This window comes from Artibeus jamaicensis, unplaced genomic scaffold, assembly GCF_021234435.1.
Source record: "Artibeus jamaicensis isolate MK-2021 breed Jamaican fruit bat unplaced genomic scaffold, CSHL_Jam_final scaffold_660, whole genome shotgun sequence".
Taxonomy (NCBI): domain Eukaryota; kingdom Metazoa; phylum Chordata; class Mammalia; order Chiroptera; family Phyllostomidae; genus Artibeus; species Artibeus jamaicensis.
Genome location: NW_026522052.1, coordinates 1,867,568 through 1,881,010, shown reverse-complemented (window position 1 = coordinate 1,881,010; position 13,443 = coordinate 1,867,568). Strand labels below are relative to the sequence as shown.

The 13,443-nt window shown below is 56.9% G+C and overlaps 1 protein-coding gene across 10 annotated transcripts in view; it reads left to right on the top strand.

The window, feature by feature from the left end:
- Positions 1 to 13,443, top strand: part of GRAMD1B (GRAM domain containing 1B) — a 160,091-nt gene that overhangs the window by 113,732 nt on the left and 32,916 nt on the right. For 8 of the 10 annotated variants that reach the window (XR_008390501.1, XM_037138301.2, XM_037138300.2 and 5 more), the window contains 4 exons: positions 3,144 to 3,354; positions 4,163 to 4,183; positions 6,836 to 6,859; positions 11,060 to 11,080. Coding sequence is in view for 9 of the 10 variants with exons in the window: in XM_037138301.2 (XP_036994196.1) it covers positions 3,144 to 3,354; positions 4,163 to 4,183; positions 6,836 to 6,859; positions 11,060 to 11,080 (277 nt within the window). In the remaining variant the exon portion in view is untranslated. Of the gene's footprint in view, positions 1 to 3,143; positions 3,355 to 4,162; positions 4,184 to 5,111; positions 5,380 to 6,835; positions 6,860 to 11,059; positions 11,081 to 13,443 lie in introns of those variants that run through there. The other 2 variants (XM_037138306.2, XM_037138302.2) reach the window with 2 other exon arrangements.

Here is a 13,443-nt window from a genome sequence, read left to right as displayed (position 1 = left end):
ATACAGGAGCTCTCTAGGGAAGTATAAGGAGAGATCAAGTATTGAAATATGGGTAAGTGTCAAATTATTTTCCGTAGAGAATTTTGAATTACATTCTGAGGATCTTAGACTTTACCGTGAATCCCAGGACGGGGCAGAAAGAGAATATTGGCTTATATTTAGACAGATTTTAAGACAAAGCCATGAAGGAGAGAGGAAGAGGAAGAGGAGATGGAGGAGACTGCGTGGAAGGCCATTGGAAGGGTGGAGGGCACCGAGAACCTGAATGACTTCCCTGAGGAGGAAGGAACGGGTGGGCTGAGGAGCCTCCCCAGACAGGCAGTGGAGGGATTCAGGGACTCCTGTGTTGTGGGGTGAGATGGAGGAGGTGGCTCTGCAGCCGGAGAGACCAGGAAATGACAATGCTATTGAGAATGTGAAGTGGGAGGGGCTGGGAGGAAAGATGGGTTTTAGTTGGAGGTGCTCCTGAGACACGTGTCTGGAGAACACACCCTCATGGCTGCAGACCATTGGCCTGAAGCTCGTCAGTGTGACTGAGCCGGGGCAGGGAGTGGAGTCCCCGCTAAAGCATAGTTGAAGTCACAGAAATCGGGAGGTGGCCAGTGCGGAGAAGGACTGCCTTTCATTCGGAGCAGTGAGAGTGAAGGGAGTGGCTGAGATGGCAGGGAGAACAGGAGAGATGTACGTCTTGGGGAGAAGAGGAGAAATTTTCAGGAAACACACGGGCGGCTAACAGTCTTACAAGCACAGAGGCCAAAGTGACAAATGACATTCCAAGTTGTTTATTGACTGATGGGTCAGAAGCAGAATTTTAGGTGTCTTGGGTGGCATATATAAGGCCCGCTGACATGGGACCACTCTGAGATGAAGAAATGATGGACAGTTTGATCAAGTGTCTGACATTTCATGTGGCTTTCGAATAGCTGCGCTGAGCTTCCTCTAGCGAAGAATGTTTTGCCCACCCCCCACTCGGATTCTCCCTCCTTAGACAGTTTCAGTAGGGATTCAGAGTGGAGGAAGGGTGATGGGATGTCCTCTCCATCCCCGAGTCTGAAATCACCCTGTGGGAAGGTGTCCTGTATCCAACAGAAAGACAGAAGCAGAGCTGTGGGTTCACCGTGTTGGGCACGGGCATGTGCTAGGTGTCAGCCACCTCTGGTACTTCTCCCAGAAAACCAGCCAAGTAACCCTAGAAGGCAGTTTACAACTTGGCTGTGGGTTGCAGTTGGCCCCAGAGAAAGAAGGCTGCCCAGAAAGGTGAGCACCTGAGTCTGCTCTTCAGGAGCTCCCCCCCCCCCGAGGGTGTGGGCGGAGAGCTACGTCCACCGTCAGAAAACTCCGAGTTGCTGACTGACGAAAAGGAACATCTTTTTCTTTCCGAGGGCTCGTAGTAGCAAATGAGTTCAGAGAGCCGGAGGATCAGGGTGTGGGCGGGGTGAGAACCTAAGAGCCTCATTTTCTAAATCACAGTTCACGTTAGTATAATAAGTGAGTTTCTAAATGTACATTCTGTTTCAGGATAGAGCAAAACATTGGGTTCTGTGTCTTCACACATCCTGTGGTCACGTTGGTCTCTTCTCTCTCATCTCCGTTTCCCCTCCCTCCATCAGTTTTCTTCTGAAAGTTGGAACACTGCCCTCTCCCCACTGCTGCCCTCCCTGCAGCTGCTGGGTTGGGTCTGGGCCTTCCTTTCCATTCTGTTTGTGAAGGATCCCTGGGTGCAAGTTTCTGCTGAAAAGAGCATGATTTTCATTGCAAATGGGTCCAACGGGACATCTGACATTGCAGCTGGGTCTTCATGCAAATGACAGGGATCCCCACCCTGCGCTCCCCTTGCCTGCGGAAGGCCAGGAGGCCGCGAACCCTACGGCCCTTGCAGTTGGGCTCCTGTGGTTTCCAGAGCCTGTCCTGGCTCTCTGACTGCTGAGTGGCTGGGGGGGCCCTTCCTTTCCTGTCCCTCGCCTTGTGCTCCTTTGCCTTCCCAGGCTCGCACTTGCTTTCCTTCCCATTTCCACTGTCTTCTTTCCTACTCTTCTTTTTCCTTTTTCTATCTTTCTTCCATTCCCTCAAGGCAAACACCTATGAGACCTTTCCTGCATTTAATTGTGTCTCCTCTTTCATATCTTCTCCTTGCGGCTCATTAAGAACACAAGCTAGTGTCCAATAGTAAATACACCACTGATACTCAGCACCACTGCTGCCGGAAGTGGGTCTGGCGCCGTGGGGTGTGCAGGGCGTCTGCTGGAGGGGCACTGCTGGGGTGGGTGTGGAAGGCAGGGACTGCTGCTGTGCTCATCTTCACCCTGGGCAGGGAAGTGGGGACCAACAGGGCTTACCAGGAAGTAGTGCGGTGCAGTAAGTTACCAGTCAGGAGACCAAAGTGTGTCTGTAAGCCCCTGTGAGCAGAGGACACTTCGCTTCTCTTTGGCATGCACTGATCTTCATTTTTAAAATAGGGATCTTGGGTTTGATTCCCAGTCAGGGCACAGGCCTGGGTTGCAGGCCAGGTCCTCACTTGGGGGCACACAAGAGGAAACCACACATTGATGTTTTTCTCCTTCCCTTCCACTCTAAATAAAAATAAAAATAAATCTCTTAAAAAATAAATAAAACAGGGATCTTGGTATTTGATTTAAGAACCCAGTGAAATAATTTGTATGTGAATGCTTTGAAAAGTGGGATTATTATTGCTACTTAAATGGACAAACCTCACAAACAAAGTATAGAAACTGGATTCGCCACGTGTAAATGAGCTGATGGTACTGGGTGGTCTCAGATGAGTCTTCCAGCCCTTCAATTCTGTTTTTTCCTAGACCGTTCTGGACATATAATGTGGGCTCTAAATTATTAGGATGGATGGACAGATGGATGGATGGACAGATGGACGGACTGACATCTAAACGTCCAATTGCTCTCCTTACCCCTTCCCAGTCTTACTTCCATCTTACATGGACACCACCGCCCTCTTCTGGCCAGTAGCAGTACTACGGTGCAGTGAGCGTAGCTGGGCCCTCTTCTCCTGGTTCTCCCCAGCCCCAAACTCTGGCTCCCTGAGCCGGCCCTCTGGGACCCTTCTGGCCTTCGGTCACTCACGGCCCGTCTCTCCTTCTCCCCCCTCCCCCCTTTTCCTTGTACCCCTGCAGCACTGCCAGTAACTCCAACCGCAGCACGCCGGCCTGCTCCCCTATCCTGCGGAAGCGGTCTCGCTCGCCCACCCCTCAGAGCGCTGACGGCGACGCCATGGTAGAGAAGGGCTCGGACCACTCCTCGGACAAGTCCCCGTCCACGCCGGAGCAGGGTGTGCAGCGCAGCTGCTCCTCGCAGTCTGGCCGGAGCGCAGGCAAGAACTCCAAGGTGAGCTGGCCGGTGAGCTGGCCAAGGGGGGCAGGTGGTGTTGGGGACTGTGAGGAAGACCACCCTTTCCTGGAGGGACCCTAGTGTGCCAGGGATAGTGTTCCCTCCTCCCCGAGGCAGGGGGAGGCTGGGCGGGTAGGGGGCCCCCCAGTTACAGTTCATCTTCCCAGCTAAGCGCCCAGAGAGGGGCCGAGCACTGGTAAAAGAAGTCGACAGAGACTGCTCCTCTCTTTAGTAACTAGAAAGCCTCAGGTGCCTTGTTAAGGGGAGGAGGGAAGCTCCCAGGATCAGGAGGGGTCACCTGCCTGCCCCTTTTATCTGTCCCCACTTCGAGGTGGAAGGGGGCCTAGTTCGGGATGACTACAGGACCAGGTAGAGTCCTCAGGGAGTGTGGCGGAACGCTGTTTTCCACCTCCGTGCTGGCTGTCACCCGTTCTTCCCTTCCTGACCTCCATCCGATAGGCATCTGTCCCAGGACACGGCCGCAGGTCCTCTCCACCCCTCCCACGTGGTCAGCATGGCCACCCGAGCACAAGCCTTGGCCGAAGCATAGGCATAAAGTAGCCCCGGGGCCGGGCCACGTCCAGTGCCCCAGAAGGTTTCTTCTCCCCCCCCCCGCCCCGTCTTGGGGGTGTGGGACTCACACATGCCCAGATGCCCCTTCACCACTGGACTGCAGGCCCTGGGGTGGGTGGGGGGCCGGGAGGCGCGGGAGCGAGCATCCCACCTGAATTTGTCTTTTGATTTCTTGTTCTTCCTCTTCTCCCCTACCATTTCTCAAATACCTTCTTTGCATGCATGGTCTTAGTCTCACAAGCGCCTCTCAAAAGTAAGCCATCTTTCGTCTCTGTCTGTGGTCTCCCCTTCGGTGTGGAATTGTCTGTAGTGCGCTGCATCCTTCCCTCTGCCCCGCCCGTTCTGGCCCCTGTCTCGCTTGGTCCCTTTCCCGGAAGGCCGGCCCCACTGCCCTGGGCAGGCTGGCTTGACATCACCGAGGGGCCGTTTCCTCTGCGCCTGGAGTCGGAGAACAGACCCGTGCCCCACCCCCCATGTCTGCCTGCTCCCCAAACACTGCCTGGGGCTGGGGGTCTGTTCCCTCCTTACATGGTGCCAGCTGGAAGCAGAGTCTGGCCAGGGCGGTTTCGTTCCTTCAGGGGAGGGAGGCTCTATCCACTGGGGCCTCAGTACTGATACAGCTTTAATCTGCCTCGGTGAGTGACCCCTGATTCTCTGATTGAGGGTCGTGAATCCTCTTAGGTGAGTTCCGTGATGCACTAGAACAACCTGGGGGGCCCTATCTGGCACCTTCTTCCTTCTGCCTGCCCTCCAAGAGCTGCCCAGCCTGAGCACCCGTGCCCCTCCCACCCATTGCCAGTGGGGTCCCCTCGTGTTGCATAAAGGCTGGAGAGAGCTCACCAGGGCATCTCCTCCCAGCAGGGCGTGGCGCCACACCTGGGGCTGGTAGGAATCGGCAGCAGTCCCTTCAGGCTCAGAAGAGCCTCGGCCAGGTCTGGCCAGGTCCAGTGCCCGGAGTCCTCTCAGGACCCAGGGTCCCCGAAGCCTAAGGAGAACCGGGAGGTAGCAGAGGGTGAGCAGTAGGTGTCTTAGAATGTCAGGGTCAGGGCGTGATCCCCACAGGGAAAGGGTGGTTATTGCCTCAAGAAGAGAAAGCCAAGGGGTGCCTTCATAACAGTCTCAAGCTTGTGTAAGTGTTTTGGGGAGAAGGAGGGTGAACAGCTGTTGTCTTTCTTGCGCAGAAGGACTTTCAGGCTAAAAGCACATCTGAGTTCCAAGGAAGGTCAAAGACGGCGCGGGCTGTGGACAGGGAGGTCCTCCACGTGGAGTGAGGAAGCCAGGAGCCGTTCTTGGTGTGTGGGGGCAGCTCGGAGGGTGCAGGCTCCTCTGGCAGCGGGGCTTTGAGGTGGCCTCTGCCTGCCCTCCCCAGCCCCTTACCCCCAGGCCTGGAGAGAGCAGATGTGGACGGAAGGGGCATCGAGTTATTGCATCTCTCTGTCTGCCCTCAGTCTCCGTGTACTTTGCCAACCTGAGGGGAAGCCCCAAGCTTCCTTGCCTTCTGCCCAGCAAGATGTTCCGTAGGCAGAGAGATTCTTATTTATGGTCGTTAGTCACCGTCACTCAGGGTGCCTCTGGTCCTCAGGTGGCAGGTGGAGGGGAGTTTTCAGTAATGAGGATTCGTTAAAATCTCCCAAGTAGGTCTTTGGAAAAGGAATGTGGACCCAGATTCCTCACCCTCAGGCAGATCACAGTCGGAGAAGGGAGATAAACTACTTAGATTACTCACGATCAGGCCGGAAAGCAGAAGCCCAGGTGCAGTTGGGGTGCTGGGTGAGTTCAGGGGGTGGAGAGTTGTTTAGGAGCTGGTGGCTGGTGTGTGTCTCGGAGAGCCAGTGCACCCAGTCAGGCCTGGGCTCTGAGATTTCTGAAGGGCACCACGGGGCATGAGGAGGGGACCGGGAGCTGAGTGTGAATTTCCCGTTCATCTTGGCCCCTTCCACGAGGAGGTGACTGAGAGCCTCAGGTCTTCCTTCCTTCTGAAGAGCGCGGCTGAGGCAGGGCCAGCCCCAGTGGACACACACCCTCCAGTCCCCGGCTTTGGACAGCCGCCTCCCCACCGCATTCTGCCACCACTCATGACCGTGGCCACCAACAGCACCAACCTCCAAGTGCGGTGAAAACAAGGCTGATTTGTGGGGGAGGGGCACGCTGCACCCCAGGTCTGGGAAATGCGTGTGTGGGACGGGCAGACTTTAGAGTTAGGATTTCCCCAGGTCGAGGCTGGGAGCAGAAAATGAGGAAAAGCAGTGGAGGAGAGGTGGAGAGAGAAGGAGAGTGTGCTCTGTGGTGGGGAGAGACCCCCTCCCCTCGGGGGGCATGGTCTCAGGTGGACCCCGTGTTTCCGTGCAAGGGGGCTGGTGGCCGCAGCTCCTGTCAGTGTTCTTCTGGCAGGTCCACCGCACTCCCTGTCTCAGTCCGCCTAATAGAGCAGGCGACATCGTTGTTACGCTTCAGGGAAAGGGGGTGGGGGCTGGAGAGAGCTTCCACAGCCACCAGAGCTGGCCTCCCGCTTAGTGTCTGCCTTCCTGCCTCCATGTCTTCATGGGTCTCCCTGTGGGGGCTGCGCTAGTGGATCAGTAGCGTCCCTCCGCTGTGAATCTGAAACTGCACCGACGAGGCTGGCCTTGCGGGCAGCCCGGACTAGAGCAGTGGGGCTAGAAGACAGGGAGGCTTGTTTCCACTGCCCAGGAAGACGGTTGAAGGTTGTGCTACCCGCCAGCTTCCGCTCTGTAGTGCCGGCTTGGGGCCACTAGAGGGCGCAAGCGGCCGTCTCCTGCTCCCACCAGCTCTCTGATCTAGGGTGGCCGCAGGGTGCGCTTTGTCACCTTGACTCTGGGTCCCTGGGCCTTTCTTCCCCTTGACTTTTCCCGTTTTCCATTCCTAATTTTTGTGGTTTTCTTTTCAGTATGACAAACTTAACCTGATCAAAGTAAGAAGTTTTTTTCTCCTAACTTCTATTAGATGTAGAGCTCCTCATACCCGCTTTTGCCCCCTCGCCCTTGTCTTCCAGTCCCTGGAGCCCCTTGCACTGGGGAAATGATTTTAGGGGACTGGATCTCTGCCAAGGGGCCTTGTATTCCCGTAGGTGCTTGCTCTTCAAACCCTTTCTAGGGGGCAATAGAAATGTCCTCTGCTCAGCTCCCCACCCATGGCAGCTTCGTCTTTGGGTACTTTTCCTGACTCCTTCTGTAACTCAACAAAACAAAACAACAAGGTTCAGCTGCCAGTCGCCATAAAGCCAAACTCAGGAGGCAGGTGCTGGTGCAGAAGGAAAGAGGTTTTTATGCAGGTGCTGCACACCCCAGGAGAATGATGGGCTTCCGAGTCTGCCATTGGACGTGTGGAAAACGTCCAACCGTGTCCTCAACAAGGCCAAGACCAAGGCCAGTGTCCTGAGTTCCTGCTCCAATTTCAAGTACAGCCCTTCGAAGCTTGCAGGCAGCTGCTTGGCAGTCATAGTTCCAACCCAGGCCATGTAGCTTGTTCCAGGCTGCTGTGCATTTTAGGCTCCCCTGGAGCCTGCGTGTGAACCTACTGGCCAGTCCATCGCTAGGAGGGCGAAAGTGCGTGCACACACACAGGAGGGGGGAGAACAGGAGAGGGGAGAGAGGTAGAGGGTGGAGACCCGGAGGCTCCTTCCTGGAGGTCACGTGGCCCACGGAGAGACCAGGCGAGTGCACTGCGCAAGTCCAGTGTATGCGCAAGCGCAGGCACGTTATGAGGGCGTGCGCGCTCACCCGCCTGTGTTCCCCTGGGACTATATTTGTTTGGGCGTGGGCAGGCCAAGTGCTTTCTCAAAATGACCAGTCAGCTTCCCAGACTTTCGAGTGCTTCCGGTAGGCTCTCTCTGACAGGTCTCTCTGGTCCAGCACCTTCCCCTGCACAGTTTTGACTCTTATGGCACATGTGCTTGCCTTTCGCTGGTCCCACCCCAATCTGGTATCAGAAGGGGTGGGTAGGGCTATCATCTCTATGCAGTTACCTTGCTAGCTTTTTGTGCTCAGATCTTATTTATTGATATTTCTAGCGCTCTCAGCGTAAGAACCGCCCCTTGCCATTGTCTTGGCCAATAGGGGAGCCTCCCTGGCACTCCAGCTAGTCTTTCTACTGGCAACACCTCCTCCTCTATGAGACAATTCCATTTACAACTTGTTGAAAAAGCCCTCACCCCAATTCCGTAGTTCTGATCTCCCCATGCCTCTGGCCCACGGAGGAGCATCTCAGTGTGCTCACAAGGCAGGCAGCTTCCCTCCTGCCAACAAATTACCTTACTCTCTCCTGCTGAGGCCCCCACAAGGTGCACCCCACCCTCCCCACCCCTGGTCAGGACTCAGTCCCGGTAGAACAGAGCCTCAGTCTCTAAAATTTGCATCCAAGAGGCAGGTCAGAGTTCAGAAACTCACGCCCACAATGGGTGTTCTCGGGGACTACCATGGATTAGGCTGGAGGCGGTGCCTAGTGCTTCCAGTGGCACCTCAGTGGTGGCAGGTGAGAATCTGCCCAGAAATAGCCGGGTAGAAGTGGCCTCATGCTGAGGAACAAAACAAAAATCTGTGCTCTCTATGGTATATGAGGGGAGCCTCCCAAAAAACTGGAATTATCTTCGGGAGGGTGGGCCCCAGGGTATAGGCTTCTCCCACTAGGTGTGTGTCCTAGGAACCTATCTGTATCAGTGTGCCAGCTGGCCTTGTTGTGAGAGGCTGCGTTTGGCTTCAGTCCTTTTTTTTTTTAAGACTCTTTCAATGTGTTTGCCCATTTTGTGATGAGTGCACCTGCCCACACCTCAGTGTTCAGCAGTTTTTGACCAAAAACGGCTTGACCCTCCACCCCACCCTTCCTATTCACCCCATGTCACCAAGCTACTTCTCTTGTTTACCTTGCTGAAAGAAGTCCTCAGAGATGTTTTGCGCATGTGGAAGAGGTGAAACAAAAAATGGCAGAAGCACTAAAAGGCATCAAAATCGATGAATTAAAAAACTGATTTAGGCAGTGGAAAAACATCTCAATAGGTATACTGTATCCAACGGAGAGTACTTTGAAGGTGACTGAAGTTGAAACATGTAAGGATAAATACACAATTTTTGTAAATAAATTCCAAATTTTGGGGTCCCTCCTTGTATTTCCAGCTTTTGGCCTTGAGGACACACATTTAAGCCCTTTCACGAAACAGCAAGTGTTTCCCACGAAGGGATCACAGGGTGAGTCGGAGGAGAGGCACAGCTCTGGTCATGGGTCTTTGACCCTCTGAAGTTCTCTGCCATAGACAGACCTAGAGGGGACATGCGTTTGTGTGACAGGACTTCTCTGTTGCCTGAGGCAGGAGGGAGAGCACTTGGTAGCAGTAACCAGGAAGGACCTGGGGTCCCCCCACCCAGCCCAAGTTCTGCTGCCCCCTTTCCTCCCAGGTTCTTATGTGAAGGCCAGGAGGAGGGGGCGGGTGAGAGAGAGTTCTCAGCTGTGAAGATGTCCTGGCTGGGTTGATGAAATGCAGGCAAACTCTTGGCCTGGAGGTAGGCAGCTCCCAGAGCACGCCTTTCACCGCTGGGGAATGTGCTTGAATGAATACCTGCCCGGCCTCAGGGCCTGCAACCACAGCGAGTTCAGTGACCCAGTTCGGAAACAGCTGCCGGCAGACTTTCGATTCCACGCCAGGATTCCCATGTGACAGCAAGTCCCTCCTTGGTGAGGTGGTTGGTGTCAGACGTTCAGTTTGGCCCCTCTCCCTGCTGAGGCCTGTGGTTCTCAGGAGGAGGCAAGGCTGTGGTGGGAGTACGTGACTCCCAGGTGGGCTGTGGCGGCTGCCTCTGTCTGGAAATGGGCTTGGAAAGCATCTATTCTGGGAGATGGAGGGCATGCCTTGCCTTCTGCCCCTCTGGCCATATTCTGGCCACGGAGCTCAAATGTGACGTTGAAACAAAGTCAGAGGCAGCAGAGCCTGTGCCTGTGCCCCTTGCTCACACTGCCCCCTTCTCGGCAACGGATGAGGGGGGGCTGGGGAGGGGAGGTTGCATGGCCATGCCTTCCTCACCACGAATGCTCACCCACCCTGCACCCACCAGCCACGCACAGCACACATCCTGAGAGAGTGGGCCCTTAGGACCAGAGGAAGGGGACAGGGCGCTTAACCATGCCCAAGGCCCGAGGCACTGCCCATAGTTACACCGTTGAGCTGCAGGCAGTGTTCCTCTCTCCCTAGTGACTCTACCAGGATCACGCCCTCGGCCAGCTTTTTAAAACTGGCCGGACTCCAGCCCCAATCTGAACGTGTTGGATCTGCACCTCGAAGGACGGGGCCCAGGCCAGTGTTTGCACATGTGCGCGCATCTGTTCCTCAGTGCCGTGGCCTTCCTGGTGGGATGTGCGTGCAGGCCCCCAGGCCCGAGAGATCACAGAGAGACAAGGCATAGCCTTAGCCCTCCCTCCTTCCCCCTAAACACCTTTTAGTTGCCTGGGCTGGGAATGGAGAGCACGTGGTTCTGGAGCCGGGGTGGGGTCTGGTTTTGCTGGTTGAATTATGGTGCCACACTTTGGGGGAAACGGCAGTTATGTGCTCTAGCCTTTCTCCCGGTGCAGAGCCCCCCTTCCTCCCTCCCCCCCAACCCCCGCCCCTGCCGGCCCCGCTGAGGACACAGTCAGTTGCTGAGCAGGAGTGGGGACAGGCTCCGCAGCTCGCTGACCACTGGGTTGGAAGGGTTCCAGGCAGTCCCTTCCCCCCTCGCCCCCAGGCGTCCCTTCTGCGGAGGGGCGGACTCCCTCCGCACTTTGCTTCTGGTCAGGGCCCATTGGGGACTGGGTCTCGGATGCCTGCCCTGCATCCTGCCCCCCATCAGAAGAACCTTGTGATGGGGCTCCGACTCCTCTCCGGTTGAGCTCTGGCTGGTGCTGCCACTGCCTGTCCCCCCCCAGCGCGGCAGAGCTGCCAGCATGGGACGCCCCCGGCCTTCCTCCGGAGCTGCCTCGAGAAAGGAGGGCCCTGCGGGGCGGCCCCGGGGCGTGTTCAGCTGCATTTGGACTCCTCGCTGCCGCCCCGCTGTCTGTGTCACCCGCCCTCCGGAGTCGGGGGAGCCTGGCCGTGCCCACCATCTCTTCCCTGACTAACTCGACTTCCTCTTTTATTTTGTCCTTTCAGAAAAGCCAGAGCTGGTATAATGTAAGTATCTCATTTCTCTTCTTGTGGGTGCACGTGAGCGGGGTGGGGGGTGGGGAGGTGGGGACGTGGTTGGGGATGGAGAAGTGTGGTGTGCAGGGGGGCTGTCTGTGGTCTGAGCAGACGCAGGGACCCAGGCAGGTGGGTCGCTGTCCTGACCAGCCCTCCATTGAACACCAGACACTGCGGTGCCCCTCTGCCGCCAGGCAGGACTGCTGGCAGGGCGGGTGGGAGTCAGGGCACCCAAGGGGGCTGGGCGTACCTCATCCTGCCCTAGACTCCTGGCCATGCCCCTCCAAACTTCATGGAAGAGACCAACCAGGGAAGACCGACAGTTCTGCCATGGAGACAGCCCTGGACAGAGCTGAGGGCCTGGTGTCTTTAACCAAGACCTCTGGGCAGAGATGCAGGCAGAAGAATTTCCCCCAGTAGTACAGGGAGACTGTCCCATGTGGTGGCATTTGGGCCCCCACCCCCAGGTGCACCTTAGAAGCCCCTTCTTTTTTTTTAGATTTTATTTATTTATCTTTAGAGGGGAGGGGAAGGGGAGAGGGAGAGAAACATCAATGTATGGTTGCTTTTCGTGCGTCCCCTGCTGGGAATTGGCCTGCAGGGAACTGGCCTGCAACCCAGGTATGTGCCCTGACTGGGAATCGAACCATGATTGTCTGGTTCTCAGGCCCGCACTGAGTCCACTGAGCTACACCAGCCAGAGCTAGAAGCCCCTTCTTGAGACACCCCTGCACTAAGTCTGTGGTGGAGCTAAAGCCTGGGGGCGTCCATGGGGCAGCTCGGCCCCGGACCCCGCGCCCTGGAGCTGCGTGGTGGGGCCGCCTCCCCTCACCACGCAGACGGGGCCGAAGAACGTTGGAACGTCCCCAGAGAAGCGGGGCATCGGCGTCCCTGCTGGCCCGGCAGGGTGGGCGCCCTGCTGGGACTGCACAGCGGAGGGACTGGCCATTTGCATGGTGGTCTGGCCTTGCCTCCTGGCCAGGCCCCTGGCGCAGCTGCTCCTGCTTGATCCTGAAGGGTCATGTGGTCACCATATTTCCGTGTTCCCCAGGCCCAGGCTCTGCTCCAGCAGGTCCCGTGGGTTTGGACAAGGGGTGGGACAGGGTGGCTGTGGGCGACACTCTGCCCACAGTTGAAGACACTCCGGGGTCGGGATAGGGAGATGCTTGGGTTTAAGGCAGGGACCTGGGTCAGAATCACTTGGGGGCAGGGCACAGGGATGTTCTCTACTCAGCTCAGCGATTCCCCAAATGTTCCCTGTGTGCCAGTGTCCGGCCTGAGGCTTCCCGCCTGCTCTGCAGCGGCCTCCCCACCCCAGGGCGGCTCCACGCATTGATGGATCTGCCTGACTTAGCCCAACACAGCACAGACAAGGCAGAGGTGGGGGCTGTGCTGATGGGGGCGGTGAAGGCTGAGGGGGCCTGTGGAGGTGTGGGGGGAGTAGGCAGCTTCAACTCTTCCTTCCCATCCGGCCACCTTGGCCCCCCCCACCAGGCCTTCCCTGGCCTCATACGTGGCCTCCCTGCTGTGTAGAGCACAGGTCCTTGGGAGTAGGGAGAGGCGGGGGCGGGGGGAGCAGGAGGTGCTTTCCAGGGAACTGAGTGGGAATTTCATATCCTTGACCCCATGAAACCTTCCACCCTCCTGAGCCGTCTTGCAAAGTCAGTGCCTGGGGGACTGGAGATGTGAGTGCCTGGGGGGCTGCAGATGTGAGACAGTGGAAATGCTCCCATCGAGACCTGCAGGCCCGTCCTGGTGGCCGCGTCCTGCTCTCCCTCCTCCACGCTCTGCACCAGGCTCATTCGGTCTCACCTTCCCTTTCCTTGATTCCTCCCGCGCCTTTTCCACTCTGACTTCCGTTTTCCTCCCCCACCTCCGTTTCACCTCTCCCTCTGGTTTCCAGTCTCCTGGCTGGCCCCGTCTCTCTGTGATTCTTGCAGGCTCTGCTCTGTCCTGTCTTTCTCCTGTCGCTTCACCTCTGATTGCCTCTCCCTCAGCCCCACACGTGCGAGCCGGCATCTGAGCACTTGGCAGAGGGACAGCTAGAAGTACATGTAGCCTCTTGGCCGCAGGGCGAGCTGCCACCGAAGGGCCCAGAAGTCAAGGGTTTTGATGACAGATACGTGAGGGAGGGCAGTGGAGCCGGGCAGGGCTGGGGACCTGCTTCCTGGCTAACTGCCAAGCTTATGGAATCGTCCGCAGAGCACGCGTGGCCCCCTTTTCACCCTCCACCCTCACCCTGAGTGGATATCAGGAGCCTCAGCTGCTCCACATCCATCACAGATTCTCACTTGCAGTGGCCGAGTGCGCAGGGGCCTTGGGCTGCCACGTTGGGGGTCCTTCCACGTTCTCAG